The 22,186-nt window shown below is 39.7% G+C and overlaps 3 protein-coding genes across 22 annotated transcripts in view; 1 reads left to right on the top strand and 2 right to left on the bottom strand.

The window, feature by feature from the left end:
* LOC125904881 (gastrula zinc finger protein XlCGF57.1-like) overlaps positions 1-9,173 on the bottom strand; it is a 31,692-nt gene extending 22,519 nt beyond the window's left edge. For 5 of the 20 annotated variants that reach the window (XR_007451534.1, XR_007451535.1, XR_007451537.1 and 2 more), the window contains exons 1-2: positions 8,869-9,173; positions 6,445-8,032 (exon numbers count right to left, since the gene is read on the bottom strand). Coding sequence is in view for 6 of the 20 variants with exons in the window: in XM_049602589.1 (XP_049458546.1) it covers positions 6,735-8,032; positions 8,869-9,055 (1,485 nt within the window). In the remaining 14 variants the exon portion in view is untranslated. Of the gene's footprint in view, positions 1-5,927; positions 8,033-8,868 lie in introns of those variants that run through there. The other 15 variants (XR_007451541.1, XR_007451542.1, XR_007451530.1 and 12 more) reach the window with 13 other exon arrangements.
* Positions 9,174-9,489: 316 nt separating this feature from the next.
* LOC125904886 (zinc finger protein 135-like) lies at positions 9,490-15,263 on the top strand. Its single transcript, XM_049602599.1, has 2 exons — positions 9,490-10,174; positions 12,216-15,263. Exons 1-2 carry the CDS (start codon positions 9,982-9,984, stop codon positions 13,277-13,279), a joined length of 1,257 nt encoding a protein of 418 aa, XP_049458556.1. The 5' UTR covers positions 9,490-9,981; the 3' UTR covers positions 13,280-15,263.
* Positions 15,264-18,030: 2,767 nt separating this feature from the next.
* LOC125904876 (gastrula zinc finger protein XlCGF57.1-like) lies at positions 18,031-21,972 on the bottom strand. Its single transcript, XM_049602572.1, has 2 exons — positions 21,810-21,972; positions 18,031-19,910 (listed from the first exon to the last, which is right to left on the bottom strand). Exons 1-2 carry the CDS (start codon positions 21,871-21,873, stop codon positions 18,337-18,339), a joined length of 1,638 nt encoding a protein of 545 aa, XP_049458529.1. The 5' UTR covers positions 21,874-21,972; the 3' UTR covers positions 18,031-18,336.
* Between the last annotated feature and the right edge of the window lie 214 nt (positions 21,973-22,186).

Genomic DNA, 22,186 nt, shown 5'->3' with positions numbered 1-22,186 from the left:
AAAACAGTATTTTAGAACAGTGGTAATAGTCTGGAAACATAAATATTTTTCCATTCTTTATTTTTCATTTCCCATACTTTTTAATACCTGGAAATTGATCAGATTTAGTTCCATACTTTTCCATACTTTCCATACTTGCGTAGGAACCCTGAAGCTTCGCAGGGCTGCAACGTCGGCATGTACGTTTACTCACGTACAAGGGCGGCTTATAATACAAAGGGCCCCTGGGCACAAATATGAAGAGGGTCCCACCACCTCTGTTACATAGAGAGAGAAACACAGGCCATGTGGTCGTTTATCCATCATCCATACATTTTATTATTTTTTATTTTACTGTCCTTTTTTTTTAAAAAAAAAAAAAAATTGGCCAAAGGGGGGCGCTATAGCAACCCATTGAAATGTCAAATTTTGAATGGGCATATCTCATGCTCCGTATGTCGTAGAGACATGAAACTTTGCACAGAGATGCCTCTCCTCATGAGGAACACAGTTGCCTCAAGAACCCATAACTTCCGCTTATATAGATTTTCCGCCATTTTGAATTTTTTGAAAAACACTTCAAATGGATCTCTTCCTAGGAAGTTTGAGCGATCTGCATGAAACTGGGTGAACATAATCTAGGGAGCAATATCTAAAGTTCCCTCTTGGCAAAAGTTGGAAAACTTCCTAAAACTGAGCTTCTATAAGGCAATGAATATTGCGGAGGGTGTGGCTCATCACATAAAGGTGTAGAACATCTCAAGGGTTTCACCCATCACCACGCAACTTTGTAGGCATATGACCACACATAATGTGAGGGGACCCCTCCATTATTGAGCCCATCAAACAAAATGGGGGCGCTAGAGAGCTCATTTCTTATCTAGGCCTAACCGCCATATGGATTTTTACTAAACTTGGTAGATATGTAGAACAGGACGCCTCAAGGTGACTGGAGAAATTTAACTCTAATTGGCAACTGGGTGGCGCTATAACAACAGAAAAATGCTTCAAAATGGCTAAAATGCGACCGATCGCTGTGGCTCCCCCTGTGGACCAATGTTGGTGTTTTTCTTCTAATTTTTGGTATGACTAAGTCATGGTATGGTATGCTGTACTCAATGGGTATGGACTAGTTTTACATTTATTTTATTTAGTTATTTTTATTATCATATTTCTAATTTTTATTTTATTTTATTTTCACTTCATTTTATTTTACTTTTTTGTGATTTCTTTTACTTTTAACTGTATTTTATTTTTGGTCATTTGGATCTGTTTGGGGTAATTTTGTGTCACTCTGTAGTGTAGTGTCTTTGCAGTCATTTTGAGTCTCTTACTCGGTGTACATCTTCATTTGAGACATTTGCTGTTTGGAGTAGGAGGCAGTGAAACTGTTTGTACTGGACACTATCTATCAAATATCTCTTGAATCCTTGATCTGTTTTGGTATATACATATAAAGTTGAGGTAAACAAAGGTTTCACCAACTTCATCATCAATCTTGTCCAGGAATCCAGCTCTTGAAGGGTAAATCTGCTTGACTCACATCATCAAGACTTCTGGCCTTGTAGGCCTTATCCTGGGCCTAGTGGTTCAACCGACCTGACTTTCATTTGCCATGCCATCTAAAGGAAGCTCCAACAACAATTTGGAGGAGCCCATCTCCATGGCTCAGGTACGTGAATTACTTGAGCAACAAAAGGATGTCTATAAAGCTCTTCTCGGACAACAGGGGAAAAACTTCAAATCATGTGTTGAATTACTTGTTGATTCCTCAAACAAAAGAGTTGGGGAACTGCAGAGAGAAGTCCAAGACCTCAGGATTAGTTTGGAATTCACTCAAAAGGAATTTCAGGACTTTAAAAACCATTGCAAGTCATGGTGTGATGCTTGTAAAGACACCAAGAATGATGTTGAAACAGTCTGCAAAAGTCTCATCTCACTCAATGACAAAAGTGATTATCTAGAAGGACAGTCAAGGCGTAACAATATTGTCACTGATGGTTAGAATGAATCAGTTAATGAAAAATGGTCTGATTCTGAGGAAAAAGTGGAGAAGCTGCTGTCTAAGAAGCTTCAGATAGATCCTCACAAAATTGAGCTGGAGCGGGCCCATCGGACTGGAAAGCCTTCCTCATCCTCCACCAGGCCCAGGCCCATTATGGTCAAGTGTCTACGTTATAAGGACAAACTGGAGGTCATCAGCAAAGCCGAAGCCCTGAAAGGCACTGACATTTTTATCAATGAAGATTTTCCTGAAGCTGTTCAACAGAAGCGAAAAGAACTTCTTCCAGCCATGAGGGCTGCCAGGGAGCGGGGGGAGATTGCCTACCTGCGCTATGACAAACTCATTGTACACCCACCATCCCATAAACCAGAACCATGGTCGAGGCGAAACAATGCTCTGACTTCTGACAATTAGAAGCAATGCAATCACACATACATACATGTATACACATACAGTACACATGCTTACTCACTCACTCACTCACTCACACTCACACAGTATTTTATTTAATTTCAACATGTAATTCAGTATGTTTGTCTAGTCATGAGCACCTCTATACCATTTCATGCACGATAGCTGTCTTTGTTGCCACTGTCACATCCAAATTTCAGCCTCCATTATCCATTGTTCTTGTTGTAAAATGTGTTACCACCTGAGATGCATGTCTGTCAGTGAACATGATCTGGATGAATGGAGCTCTTGGACTTGTTCTAAATGTGTCTCCTTATTTCCTTATCATGATATTGATGATGACGTTCTGATTGCTGATATTAATCATGATTACTGGAAGACAACTGTTTTAGACCATAGGGTTTTCAATCCTTTTGAATTGAGCCCACAGAGTGACACTAAATTTATGGAGCTTTTTGATCCTGTTTTAATTTTTTTTAGCTCTCTAATTTCAGAGTCTCTATCCTGTGACTATTTTAATATTAATAAGTTAAATAGTCTACTACCTGAAATGCCAAAGCCTCATTCAAAGATGTTCTCCACTTTTCATCTAAATATCCACAGTCTCTCCAGGAATTATGATCCACTTTGTCAATTTTTGTCTTCATTTAATCATGAATTTTCAGTGATAGCATTTACAGAAACTTGGTTAACTGATGAGTCTACATCTCTCTATAGCATCCCAAATGATCATGCTCTGCATCATTGTAGAAAGGCTGGAACTGGTGGAGGTATATCTATATATCTACATGACGAACTTCATTATAATCATAGAGATGATGTTACTTTTAACTCTGTCTGTAATGATGTTGAATCTCTGTTTCTTGAAATTCCCTCCTGTGATATTTTTGATAGTAAAAGTGTTATCATTGGTTGCATTTATAAGCTGCCAGACACTAACATTGGACATTTTAATTCTAGTCTTGCTTGTGTCTTAGATAAAATTAACCAAGAAGGCAAAGTATGTTTCCTCTTAGGTGACTTCAACATTAATCTGTTTAATAGTGAGTCTCATTCACTCACTGCTGACTTTTTGAATATATTGTATGCAAATTCCCTATATCCCTAAATCACTAAACCTACTAGGATAACTTCTTCATCTGCAACCCTTATTGATAACATATTTACCAACTCTCTTAGTAATGTGTGGAGGTCTGGTGTCTTTTACTGTGGTTTTTCTGATCATTTCCCAGTATTTCATTTTACTACAACTCCCATAGGCAAAGAACAGGAAACAGTGAAATCCCCAAGGTTCAGAGTATTCAACAAAAGAAACATTGACCTATTTGGGAAGCTGATTGATGATGTCCCATGGGATAATGTATACATGCATGATGATGTTGAATTTGCATATCAGTCATTTATAGCATCTTTTAACTCTGTATTTAACAGGTGTTTTCCTCTGGTCAATAAGCATATAAAAAAGTAGCTACATTTAGTAAACCCTGGTTCACTCCAGGTCTCCACAAGTCAGCATTAACAAAGAAGAAGTTATACAGGAAATTTATCACAAATCCATCTCCTTTGAATGCTGCAAATTATAAGAAGTATAGAAATAAATATAACCATTTAATTAGAATTGCAAAGAAAAAATATTTCACCAACAAGTTTGATGAGGCCTCAGATAATACTAAAGCAACCTGGAGAGTCATCAATCAGTTCCTGAATAGGAAAAAGGCATCAGCCACTCTTCCTGCTCAGTTTGTTGACAAGAATAGAGTTTATACAGATCCATCCGATATTGCACGTGCTTTTAATAATTATTTTGTCAATACTGGCTCAGTTCTATCAGAAAGGATGCATCCTATCACTGGGTCTCCATCTGAGTTCCTGAAAGGTTGTTATCCTTCTCTCCAGAGCTTTGACCCTCCTACTGAGAAGGAAATCATGGACATCATTGTCAATATGAAGGATTCTGCTGCTGGTTATGATGAGGTCAGGTCATGTCTGATTAACAAATCTATTCCCTCATTCATCAGGCAATTGACCTATATATTTGCTAAATCTTTAGAGTCTGGAACAATTCTGAGTGATCTGAAAATTGTCAAAGTGGTTCCTGTGTTTAAATCTGGAGACCATAGCTCTTTTAATAACTATCGCCCTATCTCTGTCCTTCCATGTTTGGTTTCCAAGTTGGTTTACAATAGAATTATGATCCATCTGCAGAAATGGAACATTCTGTATGAACATCAGTATGGATTTAGGAAAAACTATTCCACTGAAATGGCTGTGCTTCAACTGGTTGACAAAATTCACACTGCTTTAAATAACAAAGAATATGCTTTGGGAGTATTTCTTGATTTATCCAAAGCTTTTGACACGGTTAATCATGATATTTTACTTCAAAAATTGTTACATTATGGTTTTACGGGAATTACTTATACATGGTTTTACAATTATATTCACAATTGACAACAGTTTGTTAACATTAATGGATTGACATCTGATAGGGTGACTATAACCTGTGGGGTCCCACAGGGGTCTATTTTAGGACCACTCCTATTCCTCATTTACATTAATGATCTGGCTGCAGCATTATCCTCCATGTTTCCTGTACTTTTTGCCAATGGTACCAATTTATTCGTCTCACATTCTAATTTTTCTGTACTGATGGCCAAAGCCAACACTGATATAGAAAGAATTTCCAAATGGTTTCTATTAAACAAATTATCTTTAAATGTTAATAACTCTAATTTTATTGTATTTACTTCAAAAAACAAAAAATACTCTAGATCTAACTCTTGTCTTTCCACTGGAAACAACTCAATTACCCAGGTTTCATTCACAAGTTTCCTTGGAGTCATAATTGATGAAACTCTAAGCTGGAAGACTCATATTCAGTCTGTTTGCAATAAAATGTCTAGGTCTGTTGGTATCATTGGCAGAATTCAAGGTTTGGTTCATCATAAGTGTTTATTAATCCTCTATTACTGTTTAATCTATCCGTACCTTATATATTGCAATGTTATTTGGGGAGCTACCTATCCCACTCACCTTCATAAGCTTATATTTTACAAAAAAGGTTCTGCAGGATTGCCACTTTCAGCAATAGGATAGAACACTCAGCCCCTCTCTTCAATCAGCTTAATATTTTATCAATTTTTAAAATAAATGTATATCAAACCTGTATATTAATTGACAAAATTTTGCATCCATCTGCTTCACTTGTGACAGTGATGCTCATAAGTAAGTATAATACGAAACATGCCAAATGTTTACATCTTCCAATGTTTCGTACTAGGCTTCGTCAATTCTCCATCAGATATAGAGGGGCTCAGCTTTGGAACAGTCGTATTCAAATTGCATCTCAGTCTACCTCACTGAAGAGTTTCAAATATAGGCTACGGTCCTGCCTGAAGAACCAAACTTCACTTGAGTATCTTGAACATTTCTCACTATTTTAACAAACCAAACAATAAATAGATTAATGGAGACAATAATCACAGTCACGAGATATTTTAAAACTTTTAATACTTTAATTCTACCATTATATTTTCCTGATTTATACTTTTACTGAAGGAACATTTTCAGTGTAGAGTATTCTGAGTAACAACAGTGACGCAGAGTTACGCCACCTCTACTGTCACATCTGTTATTGTAAATAAGAGTTTCAGACAGCCTGAAAACAAAATGACAGCCACACAACAGCCACAGTCAGTCATTTAATGTGTTAAACTCAATTTTTTAATGGTTATAGTGTCTGTAAGGCCACCAGACTATCACAGGACTGACGCATAGAGACAGAACCATTCACACTCACATTCACACCTACGGACAATGTAGAGTCACCAATTAACCTGCATGTCTTTGGACTGTGGGAGGAAGCTGGAGCACCTGGAGGAAACCCACGCTGACACGGGGAGAACATGTCAGAGCACCTGGAGGAAACCCACGCTGACATGGGGAGAACATGTTGGAGCACCTGGAGGAAACCCACACTGACACAGGGAGAACATGTCAGAGCACCTGGAGGAAACCCACACTGACACAGGGAGAACATGTTGGAGCACCTGGAGGAAACCCACGCTGACACGGGGAGAACATGTCAGAGCACCTGGAGGAAACCCACGCTGACACAGGGAGAACATGTCAGAGCACCTGGAGGAAACCCAAGCACAAATTGGCCTTAATGTGTTGAAGCAGATGGTCCATATCACTTCATCACCACCAGGAATGTGTCTCTCAGGATCATGTCCCATCTCTTAAAGGGATTCAAGACTGTTAAAACCTCATGAAGACTGTGATTGGTTTTCCTGGTGCAGTGAGGACTCACCAAGTCGGCCTACTACTGAACATTTAGTCACAAACACTCCAGCTGTTGTTTCTCCGATGTGTGGACTCTCATGTGCCTCTGTAACTGCGTCCTCCACGAAAACCACTTGTTACAGACTGAGCAGCTGAATGGTTTCTCTCCTGTGTGCGCTCTCACGTGTTCCCGCAGATGTGTCTTGTGGCCGAATGTTTTACTGCACTCGGCACAGCTAAACAGTTTCTTGCCATTATTTAATCCGACATCACACAAGGGAAATTTGGTTGTCAGTTCGGAAGAGTCTCTGGTCTTGTCATCAGTATCTGGTTGTAAATCTGGATTCGAGTTCCTGGCTGGTTCTGGTCCTCCACAGTCCTCTCCATCAGCTTCTGTTCCCATCTGTTGTCTCTGTTGAGTTAAGCTGTTGGCTGGAGGCTCCGCCCCTCTGTTCTCCTCAGTTTGGAAAACCTGTGATGACTGACGCCCGACACACTGATGGTTCCTGAGCTGGTAAAGCCAGGTGAATCTTTGGTCACAAATGCTGCAGGCGAAAAGTTTCTCCCCCGTGTGACGTGTCATGTGTTGTCTCAAATGAACCTTCTGGATGAATCCTTTACTGCAAACGGAGCAGCTGAATGGTTTCTCTCCCGTGTGAGTTATCGTGTGTCTCTTCAGGTCTCCTCGGCGCAAAAATCTTTTCTCACAAACGGAGCAGCTGAAGGGTTTCTCGCCTTTGTGGCTCCTCATGTGTCGCTTCAAACATCCGCTTTGTCCAAAAGACATTTTGCACATTGGACAGCTGAATGGTTTCTCTCCTGTGTGAGATCTCATGTGTCGCTTCAGGTAGCCGCTTTTACCGAATGTTCTCCCGCATTCAGAGCAGCTGAACGGCTTCTCATCAGCACTACATCTCGAATAGCTGGCAGGTAGGTCATCGTTTTTCACAGAGTTTAAACCTGACTGAAGTTCTCTGGTCTCCATCCAATCGTCACTGTCGTCAGTCTCAACTTCAGAAGAGTCTCCCGTCTTGTCATCGGGATCTGGATCAGAGTCTCCGGGCAATGGTCGCACTCCTCCTCCGGGCACTGGTTCTGGTCCTCCACAGTGGTGTCCCTCAGACTGAGGTTTCTCTTCATCATCTTCACTCTTCACAGGGACAGGAGTGAATGTGAACTTGGTGATATCAGCCTCCTCCAGCCCTTGAAGCTGCTCTCCCTCCTGACTGCTCCACAGTTCCTCCTCTTCCTCTTTAATGTGTGGGGGCTCTGGGTCCTCCTGGTCCACACTGGAGCTCCACTCCTGCTGCTCAGGGGGAACCTCTTCTTTACTCTCGGAAACTTTGCGGACATCTGAAGGTGAGAGTGAAACAGGCATGCAGTGATAATCTTAGCACATCATCTGATTTGCACCGAGTTCTGAACGTCACTGAGGTTTTATCCACACTATTATGTTTTTGTTTAAAAAATGTAAAACAATTGTTGCGTTTATGCGCAGCATCCACAATGCTACGGTGTTGTGGTTCCCCCTAAAATGGTGACCTCTGACAACACTGCTGGACCTGTTTTAATGTGAAAAATCTGGGGTCGTGTTTCAGTGTGGACGAGTGGAAACGAACACTTTTGACAATGATGACGCAGATAGCTACATTTAGGGTCTATCAGTCAAAATGTTACGGCCAGGTCTACATACCTTTTGTGATTTCGTCCTTCTTTTGAGGGTACTTCTTTCCCATCGCCATGGCTACGTCCAGCGATGGACAGAGATCCCATTACTGCTCTGACGTGTTGCCGTATTTTGTTTTTGCTCGTGTGTACAGAGTGTTTTTTTTTTTAAAGATTAGAGATTTAAAGATTTTAAAATGAATTTGTTGTAGGACGAAAATGTGTTGGTGTGAATGAAAGCGTGTTAGTGTGGATGAAAACAATGGAAAATACATTAGTGTGAATGTAAGCGTCATCTTTTATTTATTTTTTAAATTTCATTTTACTTTATCAACTGAATATGGTCGCGTCTTGGGCTTTTATTTTGAAGGCCCCTAATACTGAACATCCGTCGTCCGTGTGAATATCGGTTTGTTTTGACGCAGCTGCAGGAAGCTAACTGTTAGCCTGTCCGGCTAGCTTGTTTCAATGCAACATAACGTCTTTGGAGTTACAATGAAGAAGAAAAAAAATCTTCAACAAACCTGCTGTGTTTATTTCCGGTCCCGCGCGGAGCTCCAGTAGTTTCCGTTGTCGCTCGTTCTCCTCTTTTGAGCGACAAAGTTGCTCCTCGTACTCTGCTATCGTTCTTTCAAACAGCCCAAATATCTCTTCAGCAGCCGCAGTTAGTCGCTGCTTCACCAACGCTCTCAGCATTTGGACTTTACACATCTTCCCCAGAGGACAGAGAACCGGCCTGAGGGGTGTCTCGCGCCTCTAGCAGCCGCTCCTCGAGCCCTGTCAGACGGCTACAGCTGCCCAGTCGCCCCGCCCCCTTCCCGCAGAGATAACATCCGGCTCCACCAGCGGACTGTCAGAATAAAACACACTGACCAGCACAACGTCAATAATCTACACGTTTTCAAGCGTTTCCTCTTAAGTAACTTATTGATTAAGAATACATCCGGTTTATGTTTATTGATAAGCAGGGGTTCAGCCCAATACCGCCTGACAGAGAGTTGTTTGTTTCTTGTTCAGATTTTTAAGTCGATGAATCAGAAAACAAATCAAATATCCAACTTGTCAGTGACACACTGAGTTTAATCTCTTATGTGTCTGTATGAAACTGATGGATCAGATCAGCTGTCCAATCAATAACTGCTATCCAATCAGGGGGTGTGTCAGTCGGTACAAGACTTCTGTGAAGGCTGCACTCGTGCATCCTCACTTCCCTCTCCTCCGAAAGCCTCCTCTCTCCTCGACTCCAACGAGTGCATTTAACGAATTGAGACGTCCTACCAGATGGCGAGTCTAAAACGATTTCCGGGTCAATTGATGGAGGATAGAGGACGGAGGAGTCGAGGGCTCAAGGAGGGATAATGGGATGAACCCTGTGCGTTTAATTTTGAAGGCCCGGTGACCCAGAAGTGTTTTTCTCTCCAGCAGCGGATTGTTGTTTTTTAATCAAAATGGCGGCTCGCTGGTTCAACTCAGCTGGTGAAAGAGTCTGTTTGTAGCTAGTAAAAAGTATGATGAACTCCAGCAGATCCTCTGAATGTTTTTAACTCAGACGTATCTCCCGGTGGACTACAGAGCTACTGGAGTTAGCTTAGCATGCTAGCTGTTAGCGGAATTAGCATCACGGAGAGACTGTGAAGATGTGTAAAGTCCAAATGCTGAGAGCGTTGGTGAAGCAGCGACTAACTGCGGCTGCTGAAGAGATATTTGGGCTGTTTGAAAGAACGATAGCAGAGTACGAGGAGCAACTTTGTCGCTCAAAAGAGGAGAACGAGCGACAACGGAAACTACTGGACGCTGTTTACAACCCTCAGCTCAGGTTACACAGAGCAGGTTAGTGTCTTCTTCTTCTGTGGTTATAAACACACAGCAGGTTAGTGTCTTCTTCTTCTGTGGTTATAAACACACAGCAGGTTAGTGTCTTCTTCTTCTGTGGTTATAAACACAGAGCAGGTTAGTGTCTTCTTCTGTGGTTATAAACACAGAGCAGGTTAGTGTCTTCTTCTTCTGTGGTTATAAACACACAGCAGGTTAGTGTCTTCTTCTGTGGTTATAAACACACAGCAGGTTAGTGTCTTCTTCTTCTGTGGTTATAAACACACAGCGGGTTAGTGTCTTCTTCTGTGGTTATAAACACACAGCAGATTAGTGTCTTCTTCTGTGGTTATAAACACACAGCAGGTTAGTGTCTTCTTCTTCTGTGGTTATAAACACACAGCAGGTTAGTGTCTTCTTCTTCTGTGGTTATAAACACACAGCAGGTTAGTGTCTTTTTCTTCTGTGGTTATAAACACAGAGCAGGTTAGTGTCTTCTTCTTCTGTGGTTATAAACACACAGCAGGTTAGTGTCTTCTTCTGTGGTTATAAACAGAGCAGGTTAGTGTCTTCTTCTGTGGTTATAAACACAGAGCAGGTTAGTGTCTTCTTCTGTGGTTATAAACACACAGCAGGTTAGTGTCTTCTTCTTCTGTGTTTATAAACACACAGCAGGTTAGTGTCTTCTTCTGTGGTTATAAACACACAGCAGGTTAGTGTCTTCTTCTGTGTTTATAAACACACAGCAGGTTAGTGTCTTCTTCTTCTGTGTTTATAAACACAGAGCAGGTTAGTGTCTTCTTCTTCTGTGGTTATAAACACACAGCAGGTTAGTGTCTTCTTCTGTGGTTATAAACACACAGCAGGTTAGTGTCTTCTTCTGTGGTTATAAACACACAGCAGGTTAGTGTCTTCTTCTTCTGTGGTTATAAACACAGAGCAGGTTAGTGTCTTCTTCTGTGGTTATAAACACAGAGCAGGTTAGTGTCTTCTTCTTCTGTGGTTATAAACACACAGCAGGTCTGTTACCAAAACTACTTCTTCCTCTTCACCTTCTTCTTCTCTGGTGGTTGTGTGATGCAGTGAGGCCCAGTCCACACGTACACGGGTATACTTTTGAGGTTTTGTGGTGGTGAAAAATGGTATTGATGTGTCTAAAAAACTTTTTGAAAAATATTAAACTAAAAATACCATACAAATGTCAGGAGAAAATTAGATTTTTGAAGAAATGTGCAAAAAATATCAAAAAATTGTCAGAAGAATTTTTTTTGAATGTTTGAACAATGTCAAATGTTGATAACATTTCAAAAGAACACGAATAAATGTTGATAAAATGTCTGAAAAAAATGTTGATAAAATTTCCCAAAAAATATTGACACAACCTTTGAAAAACTGCTGATGAATTTTTTTTTTTTAAAAAAAGGTTGATAAGAATTAAGAATATGTTTGAAAAAAGTTTGATAAAATGTCCAAAGAAATATTACACAAATGTTTGAAATAATGATAAATAAATGTCTAGAACTGGTGATAAAGTGTCAGAAACATTTTGTTGAAATGTCTGAAAAATATTGTGAAAATTTCAGAAAAAAAATATTATAAAAATGTTAATGAAATGGTCTGTAAAACAAAATGAAATACCCCCAAAAAGGTGATGAAAGGTCTGAAAAATAATGTTGCATTGTCCGATAAAATGGTGAAAAAATTGATAAAATATCTCAGAAATAATATTAAATTGTCCCATAAAATGATAAAACTTGTCCAAAATGTCAAAAAAATGTTGATAAATGTCAGAACAACATAATTGAAAATTGCAAAAAAAAAATGTTAATCAAATGTCTTAAAAATTTCATTAAAAAGTCCAAAAAAACTGCAATAAAAGGTCTGAAAAATAATATTACATCGTCTGAGCAAATGTTTAAAAAATGTTTGGGAAAAAATAATCAAAAATATTAAAATAATGCCTGAAATATGATAATAAAATGTCTGAAACAAAGCTGATAGAATGTCAGAAAATGCTTGCATGAAATTTGTCTCAATGTGTGTTTCCTATTTGGTGCAGAGGTCCAGCAGCAGCTGCTGGTGGTTAAAGAAGAGGTTCCCCCTGAGCAGCAGGAGTGGAGCTCCAGTGTGGACCAGGAGGACCCAGAGCCCCCACACATTAAAGAGGAAGAGGAGGAACTGTGGAGCAGTCAGGAGGGAGAGCAGCTTCAAGGGCTGGAGGAGGCTGATATCACCAAGTTCACATTCACTCCTGTCCCTGTGAAGAGTGAAGATGATGAAGAGAAACCTCAGTCTGAGGGACACCACTGTGGAGGACCAGGACCAGAACCAGCGCCTGGAGGAGGAGTACAACCAGTGCCCGGAGGCTCTGATCCAGATCCACATTTACAACCAGATACTGATGACAGCGTTGACAGTGACTTTTGGACAGAGACCAGAGAGCGTCTGTCTGGTTTTATGGGATGTGATTCTGGCAACAAAGCGTTGATCTGTCCTGAATATGTTGACTGGACGGAGATAAGAAACTCTGTGAAACATGATGAAGTCCCCGTCAGTGATTTTCAATGCAGTGCTGGTGAGAAACCGTTTAGCTGCTCTGAGTGCGGGAAAAGATTTGGGTTCAAGGGAAATCTGAAGCGACACATGATAACTCATACGGGAGAGAAACCGTTCAGCTGCTCCGTTTGTGGTCAAAGATTTCTGCAGAAGGCGCATCTGAAGCGACACATGATCACACACACGGGAGAGAAACCCTTCAGCTGCTCAGTGTGCGAGAAAGCTTTCACACAAAGCGGGAGTTTACAGACACACATGAGGATCCACACGGGAGAGAAACCGTTCAGCTGCTCAGTGTGCGGAAAACCTTTCCGGGAAAGTGGAAATATGAAGGCGCACATGAGAGCATGTCAGAAAAGATTCAACCGCAGTGTTTTTGACCAAAGATTCACGTGGCTTTTTCACCTCAGAAACCATCAGCGTGACAATCGTCATTTGTCACAGCTTCATCAGACTGAGGAGAACAATGGGGTGGAGCCTCCAGACAACAGTGTAATTCAGCAGACTGAAGCAACATCTTATATGAGCAACAATGTTGACCTTGCAAAAACTATATGTCATTTATAGCTATTTTACAACTTACTGATAACATTACATCAGCTACTTCCTGTTGTCAGTGAGTGAGGCTATTTCTGTAGGTTCAGTTTGGCATGTAGAAGCGATGAGGCTGGGACTCTCATGAAGCATGAGAAATTTTAGGCAGTTTGGACAGTGTATGCTCAAGTTACAACAATTTCTGTTTTATGGTGAAATGTGTAAAAGGGTTAAGTTATGACCCCTGGAAATGTACAAGAATTGTACAGGAAATTCAAAATGGTGGACCAATGTTGGTCAACTAAAACATTTTGAATTTCCACAATGAACATGTTTTCAATTTTTGTTGACTTAAACTGTTTGAATTTTCATCAACTAAATGGGTTCAAATTTTTGTCTACTACCATGTTTTGAATTTTCGGGGATTTAAACGGTTAGAATTTTTGTTGTCTTCAATGTTTCAAACTTTCATCACCTAAAATGTTTTGAATTTTTGTCAACGATTTTTCTTGACTAAAACAGGACGCCAGCTTACAGAAATGACCAACCATGTTCATTTCTGTAAAAGTCAGACACTGCTGCAGAACACTAATTATATGTCATGTTGCTGGAAATCAGTTGTCAACCCCATTATGTAAATTTCATGTAAATCAAAAGATATTGTCTGACAACATTTGATTCCTGTTGCCAGTAGGTGGCACAATGACTATGGCACCGATTTTTTTTTTTTTTTTTTAATGCCCTCAGGCCTTGAGCCTTATGAAACGAGTGAAATTTGGGGCAGATTGGACCATGTATACTGGAGTTACAAACCACTTCCTGTTTAGCGACCTTGATTCCAATTTCTGATACATGAATTAGCCTCACTGGATTAGTTTAAAGATTAAAAAAACCACACAGACAACATAATGACTAAAAGTTGACAAAAATGTCAAATTCTCGTCGACTAAAATGTTATGAATTTTTGTCAAGTAAAACATTTAGAATTTTTGTCAAATACAATGTTTTGAATTTTCATCAACCAAAAACATGTGGAATGTTTGTTGCCAAAACATTTCAAATTTTCATCGACTAAAACAATCTGCATTTTTGTGGACTAAATATACGAAGGATAAAAATGACAAAAATGTGACTGAAACTAATAAATATTTTTGTCTCGACTGAGACTAAATTTAAAATAGCTGTCAAAATTAACACTGGTGAAGGGAGGGTCAAAAAAAGAATAGAGCCACATCTTAGCCACCCCCCTCCTCTAATGGGTAAAGAACTGTCCCGAATTAAATAAGAGTGTATGGCATTAAAAAACATGAAATAACAAACAGTGATGATTTATTAATTTTAAAAGTATAATAAAATACCTTTATTCACAAACACAGACTATTAATACTCGGCTCAGATTGCTGCGGCTGGATGATGAGAACATATGTGACACCAGAAAAAATTAAAGAAGTCTAATAATGCTATCCCAGACCTGTGTATTAGGTGTGGACCAGAGAAAAAGACCTTTGTTCACTGTGGGCCAGGAGATTAGACAAGCTCTGGAGAATATATTGGGCGTACAATTAACACTGGACCCAAAGTTTTTTTTATTCTAGGTTTGCATCCAGACAAACATCTTACATCCAAGAAAATCCCTTTTATCTGTTAATAAACAGTATACTGTATGATGTTTTGGGGGGGGCAGGGCTGGAGGGAAAACAATTCTCCACAGACGTTAGCTAGCGCTAGCTAGCTAGTTCTGTTGGGTTGTTTTAGATAATAGAGGAAGATGATGCAGGTGTTGCATTCAAAGATACTCATTTGGTTGGTCATACTTTTATTGGTTTATTTTATTTTATTACATATAATTTATAACTTTTATGATTGTTGTTATTTGCATTTTGTTATCTTTAAAATGTCCAACATGTGAAGGAAGACTTCATTTTGTTGTTGGACAATAATCTGTTTTTGATATTCTTCTGTTGAGAACACAGTGTCTTCCAAGTTCTTATAATGTATTTGAGTATAAATAAAGATATTTCTGGGAAAAAAATACCTTCATTATCATATTTTATACACATTTTACAATTAATTTTCATTGACTAAAATGTTTTGAATTTCCGTTGACTCAAATGTTTTGAATTTTCAGCAGATAAAAAGTTTTGAATTTTATTAAACCAACACTTTATGAATTTTTAATGAGTAAAGCATTTTGAATTTTCTTGACTATAACTTTGAATTTTTATTGGCTGAAATGGTTCAAATTTTTGTGGACTAAAATGTTTTGAATTTTCTTCAACCAAAATGTAATGACTTTTCATTGACTGAAACGCTTGGAATTTTTGTCAACTGCAACCATTAGAATTTTCATCGACTAAAATGTTTAGAATTTGTGTTGACTAAATAATTACGAATATTGATCGACTGAAACATTTTGAATTTTTGTCAACCAGATGTTTTTAATTGACATTGACTAGAAAGTTTGAATTTTTTTCTCTCCTAAAATGCTCTGAATTTTTGCCTCCTAAAATGTTTTGAATTTTCATTGTCTAAAGTGTTTCGAATTTCCGTCGACTAAAATATTTTGAATTCCCATCGACTGAAATGTTTAGAATTTTTGATAAAAACTTCTCAAATTTTGTTGACTAAATATTTTTGAATTTTCATTGACATTACAAAGAATCCATTCCCCTACTTCCTGCATGTTTTTCTGAATATGCCTGTAATCTTTTATTACTTTTATTTTGAAGGCTAGCAGCTCCCCTGCCCGGGAGGCTTTTATTCTTCACTGTGGCTCACAGTGAGTCAGACAGTGTGCAGCAGATGGAGCGACTGTCTGATGTTTCTGAGGAGGAAACGCTGGTGTTAAGATGTGTAAAGTCCAAATGCTGAGAGCGTTGGTGAAGCAGCGACTAACTGCGGCTGCTGAAGAGATATTTGGGCTGTTTGAAAGAACGATAGCAGAGTACGAGGAGCAACTTTGTCGCTCAAAAGAGGAGAACGAGCGTTCTCTCGATTATACATCTTTTTATCAACATTTTTTACAGACATGTTTGGACACTGGCACTCTGGTTTTTGATGAAAGTGTGAGGTCTCAACCGGACTGACTTTTACATCTCGAGCACCGCACCTGAAACCTTGTGCAAATCTTTGCTTACAAACTGAGGAACTGAACAGTTTGACTCCTGTATGAATTTTCACGTGTAACTGGAAATCCGTTGGAAAATCAAGACATTGTAGAATGCATTTGGGCCACCCAATAAAACCAATGAATTTTGGTAGTTGTAACCAACCCCTATTGTAGGGTAAATACAGAGGCTAAAGTCTGAGCTGTGACTTCCTGTTACAGTTTCCTGGTTCTGCACAACGGGGGAGGAGGTGGAGGAGGTGTTTGTAGTACAGATGTTGAGACACCTCAGACAGACATGAACCCTGATCATTACAGTGTTCTGGAAGTACTGTATGTACTGAGCCTCGGGGTCTTCTGGTCCCAGCAGACATGTAGAAACTCTTTGATGACGTCCTATAAGACTGAAGAAACAAGTCGTGGCGTGTCTGTGGGTGTGTGTGGGTGTTGTGCTGATAGGGGGCGGGATTAACAGGTGTATATGTCACATGTCTCAGTCAAAGTGTCTCAGATCGCAGACTTCCGTACACTTCAGTGCAGTACACGATGTACACCACGTACTTTTTGCTTGGTGCACTTATTTCAACAGGGTAGTGCTGTCTCAAATTGCTTGCTGTTGTTTTGCACTTTCCAGAAGTGATGATGGCTTTGTGTTTTTTTTTAACTGTCCCTTCTTCATCTTCTATTTCAATAGCAAACAAATACTCGACATTTGACTGCTGTCTCCGCCCACACATAAACTAAACTTACGCCACATCAGCGCTCATTAAAATATGCTGCTGTAGCTAGGAGCAATTAGCTAGCCAGTGAATGCTAAAGTTAGCAAGCAAGCTAATGTAAACACTTATCTTATAAATATTTATTCGGACATTTAATAATATTGCTGGCTACAAACCGCCGATTCTGGAGAACCGCTCGTACACAGCACCACACACCACCCAGACTCTGAGGGCCCGTGACTGACAGGGGCCCTAAAAACATGAGAGTATTAAGATCGTTTTGGTCTTTTTAGAAAAAACAGAGACACAGAAACTGTTACAGATTTATTTAAAGAATAAAATAACATATTTGCAGTTCCAGTAAAAATTCAGGCACATGAAATAAAACATGATGTCACTTAAATTTATTTATTGGAGCTCAACTTTATTTTACATGAAAAAATACAAAATAACTGTTGATAATTAACTAAACATCCAAAAGTGTCACATGACTGTGACATAATCACAACCAATGAGCTTCAGTCCATAAAAACAATCAGAGCTCCTCCTCCTTTTATTTTATCATCAGCGCTTTAAAGGAGAACTTCGGCTTTTTTCAACCTGGACCCCGTGTTACCCCGTCAAGCTCGATCAAAGAGACTGATGTCAACAACAAGGTTTGAAACTGGTCCAGTATTGAGAGCTGGAAGCAACAGTCTGTAATGGAAGCACACAGGCAATTAAACATTGTCATTGCAAACATTGTTGTCAGACAACTGTTTTTTTGCAACAAAAAGACAAAAAAAAAAAAATTAAAAGAAAATTAAATTAGTTTGGCCATTAACTTTTCTCTCTTTTTTTTTTTTTTTTTTTTTTTACTAATTTCCTTGTTTTTCACCTGTTTAATTTTGATTTTAACTTATTTTTATTTTAGTTTTTTGTATTAATTTTCTGTTTGTTTGTTTTTTTCAAATTTTGGGGGGGGGGGGGGGGGGGTAATTTATTTGTTTAACTTTTTTTCCTTTTGAATTTTCTCTTTTTACAACTTTTCTTTGCAGTTCTTTGAGTTATTTCCTTGTTCGTTTGTTTTTGACCTTTTTTCTTCTTCTTCTTTTTTTAAAACCAATATTCTTGTTTTTAATTTCCTCCGGTCACTATTTTTTTTTGTTGCAATTTTTGGGGTCATTTCCATGTTATTTTGCTTTTAACTTATTTTTATTTTTTAAATAATCTTGGGATTTTTTTTTACTGATTTTTGTAATTTGATGGATCAGCGACAGATGACCTCAAACACATGGATGGTTCCTGACGAGCGACTTCTTGTTGAACCCTCGGCCGCAGACGCTGCATTTATACAGTTTCTCTCCTGTGTGAATGGTCATGTGCTCTGTCAGGTGCACGTTCTGTTTGAAACTCTTGCCACAGACAGAGCAGCCAAATGGTTTCTCTCCTGTGTGGATCCTCATGTGTGTCTTCAGGTTGCCCTTCAGGCTGAACGTCTTCCCGCACTCGCTGCAGCCGAATGACTTCTCGGCCGGCGCCTTCTTCTCTCTCTGACGGAGCTGCGAGGACTCGCCGACGCACCTGTGAGTTTTCAGCTGCGTGTACCAGGTGAATTTTTTGTCGCAGGCACCGCAGCGGAAGCGTTTCTCCTCTGTGTGCACTGACATGTGTAGCGTCATGCGTCTCTTGTGCGCGAAGCGTTTGTTGCAGAAGGGACAGCTGAAGGGTTTCTCTCCAGTGTGAATCCTGATGTGAAGCTGCAGAGTTCCTTTCTGGCTGAAACTTTTGGCGCAGAACGAGCAACGAAACGGTTTCTCACCTGTGTGTATCCTCATGTGTGCCAAAATGTTCCCACTGCAGCTGAAACGTTTTTGACAGACCGAGCAGCTGAAGGGTTTCTCTCCTGTGTGAGTCCTCATGTGGCTCATCAGATGGTCCCTGCGGCAGAACGTTCTCCCGCATTCCGAGCAACTGAACGACTCTTTGTCAGCATGACGACTCTCCTCGCTCATGGTGACATCATCACACTGAGGCTCGGCGCTGATGTCGCCCTCGGCTTCTGAAGGTCGATTGTTGTGATCGGATGTCGTGTGAACGTTCCTGCTGATGATGTTACTGGTATTGGACAATTTCTTTCCCGTGTGGATCCTCATGTGTCGGCTAACATCTCCACTGTATCTAAACGTCTTGTTACAGACAGAGCACCTGAACGGTTTCTCTCCTGTGTGAAGTCTCATGTGACTGATGGAGTTTCCCTTCTGAGAAAATCTTTTCCCACAGAAAGAGCAGCTGAATGGTTTCTCTCCTGTGTGAATCCTCATGTGTGCGTTCAGGTGCGGCTTCCGGCCGAATCTCTGACCACACTCGGAGCAGCTGAATGATCGTTCCACAAAGTCGCAGTTAATATCGCCGACGATGACATCATCAGTTGTCAGAGTGGTGAAACCTGATGGAGTTTCTCTGTTCTCCTCCCAGTTCCCGTCACTGACTTCAGTCTCACACGAGTCCAGAGACTCGTCTTCACTGACCGGTCCTAAATATCTGTTCGGATCTGAATTTCTGTCTGGTCCTGGTTCTGGTCCTCCACAGTGGTCTCCATCAGCTTGTGACTGATGAAGCTGTGAGGACTGAGGTTTCTCTTCATCATCTTCACTCTTCACAGGGACAGGAGTGAATGTGAACTTGGTGATATCAGCCTCCTCCAGCTCTTGAAGCTGCTCTCCCTCCTGACTGCTCCACAGTTCCTCCTCTTCCTCTTTAATGTGTGGGGGCTCTGGGTCCTCCTGGTCCACACTGGAGCTCCACTCCTGCTGCTCCTCTTCGCCGACGATCACTTTCCGGACATCTGAAGGTAAAACTGAAACACAGATAAACGGCTGTTAACTCTTTGAAATCTGAGCTTGATTTATTTCAAAAACAGGAAGAAGGCAGCAAGCAACCAAACAAGAAATGACCAAAAATTTGCAAAAAGAGAGGAAGCTTTCAACAAATTTTCTTTTTTTAAATATTATCTTTTTACTCTTATTTTTTTCTGGTTGTTGGGGTCATGTCTTTGTTTGTTTTGAACATTTTCTACTAACTGTCTTTTTTTAAATTTTTTTATTTTTTTACTATTTTTAAAATTAGTCAAAAAGAAAAAAGCTGAAAACAAACAAATGAGAAAATGACCTGAAAAAGTGCTTAAAAATTACAATAGTTCTCAACTATAATTCTAAATATGTATTTTCTTAAATAATTTTCTAAATCTAATCTAATCTAATCTTCTAAGCTTTTGCTATTAGCGAGACACTTCTGACCAATTTGCTTGTTGCCTTCTTTCCGATACTTTTTGAAAACAAACAAAAAAAAAATCACACCAATTTTTAGGGCTTTTTTGTCTTTAATTGATTTAACAGTTGTTACCTCCAGGTTTCACAGGGTTATAGGAAACTTGTGTTAACACATCTTTACGTTACAGCCGCTCTGTGGAGTTTATGTCAGAACATTCCAACAGTGGAAAATAGATTAACTCAAGTACTGAGCTTCATGACAAATTCTGAGGAACTCTTACTTTAAACCTGAGTGAATCCATTATATGCCTCGTTATACTTGTACTGCTCGACTAACCTGGAAATCCAGATGCCCCTAACAAATTCGACTTGCACTGCAGGGGGATCTGGCCCCAACGAGCAGAGCCCGATGAATCGCCAATCGGACCAATCAGATCAGTCTATCTGACAGAGGCGGGCTCTGGGCGGGTGTAACATGATGAGGACAGCGATGCGCTGTAGGATTCGAAAAGTAAATAGCCAAGATGGCAGCTGCTGAATTCAATTTAGCTTTGGAAGAAACGCTAAGCCAGCTACACTTATCTTTTTCCTCAGAGAGGAACAGAAGACTGCCCTAGAAGCCTTCGTTTCCAGGAAGGACGTTTTTGACGTTTTGCCGACGGGATATGGCAAAAGCATAATATATCAGTTAGCCCCACTGTTTGGCAAACAAATGGGGCTTAGTGCAATGAATACGTCACCTCGTTTTTTGCTCTGATTGGCCATCGTGCTATCCAGTTACGTGCAGGGGCATTTAATATGTCTCAGTTAGCGCCGCCCCTTGTGTAGGAAGGGTGTATCGGTGAGAGCCAGACTCAAAATCTTTCTAGATTTGAGTCTGGATTTCCAGGCTATTGCTCTACAGCTCAAAGGGAAATAGTGTAGTATACGAGTCGTATCAGTAACCTCAGAGAACATTTTTAATCTACATTAAACTGCAGATTATAACTTTATAAATATTCACCTCACTTATTTCAAAAAAATATTTAACAGTAAATGTTTACAGTGAAGGTCTGAGGAACGGTGGGGCGGCGCCCTCTGGTGATGGTACAGGTAGAGGTTTGGTTCAGTTTAAAGCCTGATTTACACATTTTATTCCTAAAAACGTGGCAATATATATTTTCAAAATTATGAATATTCCAGGTTTTGATGGCAAATGTGTGAGTTATTTCCTGAACTGAATATTTAGTCTCTTAAAAACACCCAACAATAATACAAATGTAAAATACACAACTTCAGAGATTCTGATGGATTCATATCCAAAATAAGAATTACACTAACTACTCTCAGTGTGACGTCACATTAACCGGAACCCAGTCCCAGCTTCTTTCAAACACATCAAACCAGTCTCAGTAAAGATAAAACACGTTAGCTTCGGAAGCTAGCTGCGGCTAACAGGCTAACGTTAGCTTTAGCACCATTAGCAGAGTGGCAGAAAGGAAACAAACCTTCTCCTCGCGGCTTCGTTTCCGGTTTAAAAGCCACCTCCAGCTGTTTCCGGTGTCGGTCCATCTCTGATTAACGAACTAAATCATCGGTGTTTGTGCCGTTATTTGATGCAACTAACGGTTTCTCTCCGCTCACTGCTCCCGGTGTTAAGGCCGGAAATACGTCGACGATCACTTCCGGGGTACGGATTTCAAAATAAAAGCCTCGTTAATTTATAGTAATTTCTTCAATCAGGAGATTATTATTATTGTTATTATTACATATACTATATATTTATATATGAATTATATACTGCGGTATATATTTGTAATATCTCTTTATATATATATATATATATTTTTTTTTACTATATCATAATCTACTACTGTACCATATT

Source organism: Epinephelus fuscoguttatus, linkage group LG17, assembly GCF_011397635.1.
Source record: "Epinephelus fuscoguttatus linkage group LG17, E.fuscoguttatus.final_Chr_v1".
Lineage (NCBI taxonomy): Eukaryota > Metazoa > Chordata > Actinopteri > Perciformes > Serranidae > Epinephelus > Epinephelus fuscoguttatus.
Note: the sequence above shows the minus strand (reverse complement) of the source record. Positions and strands in the feature narration are given on the sequence as shown.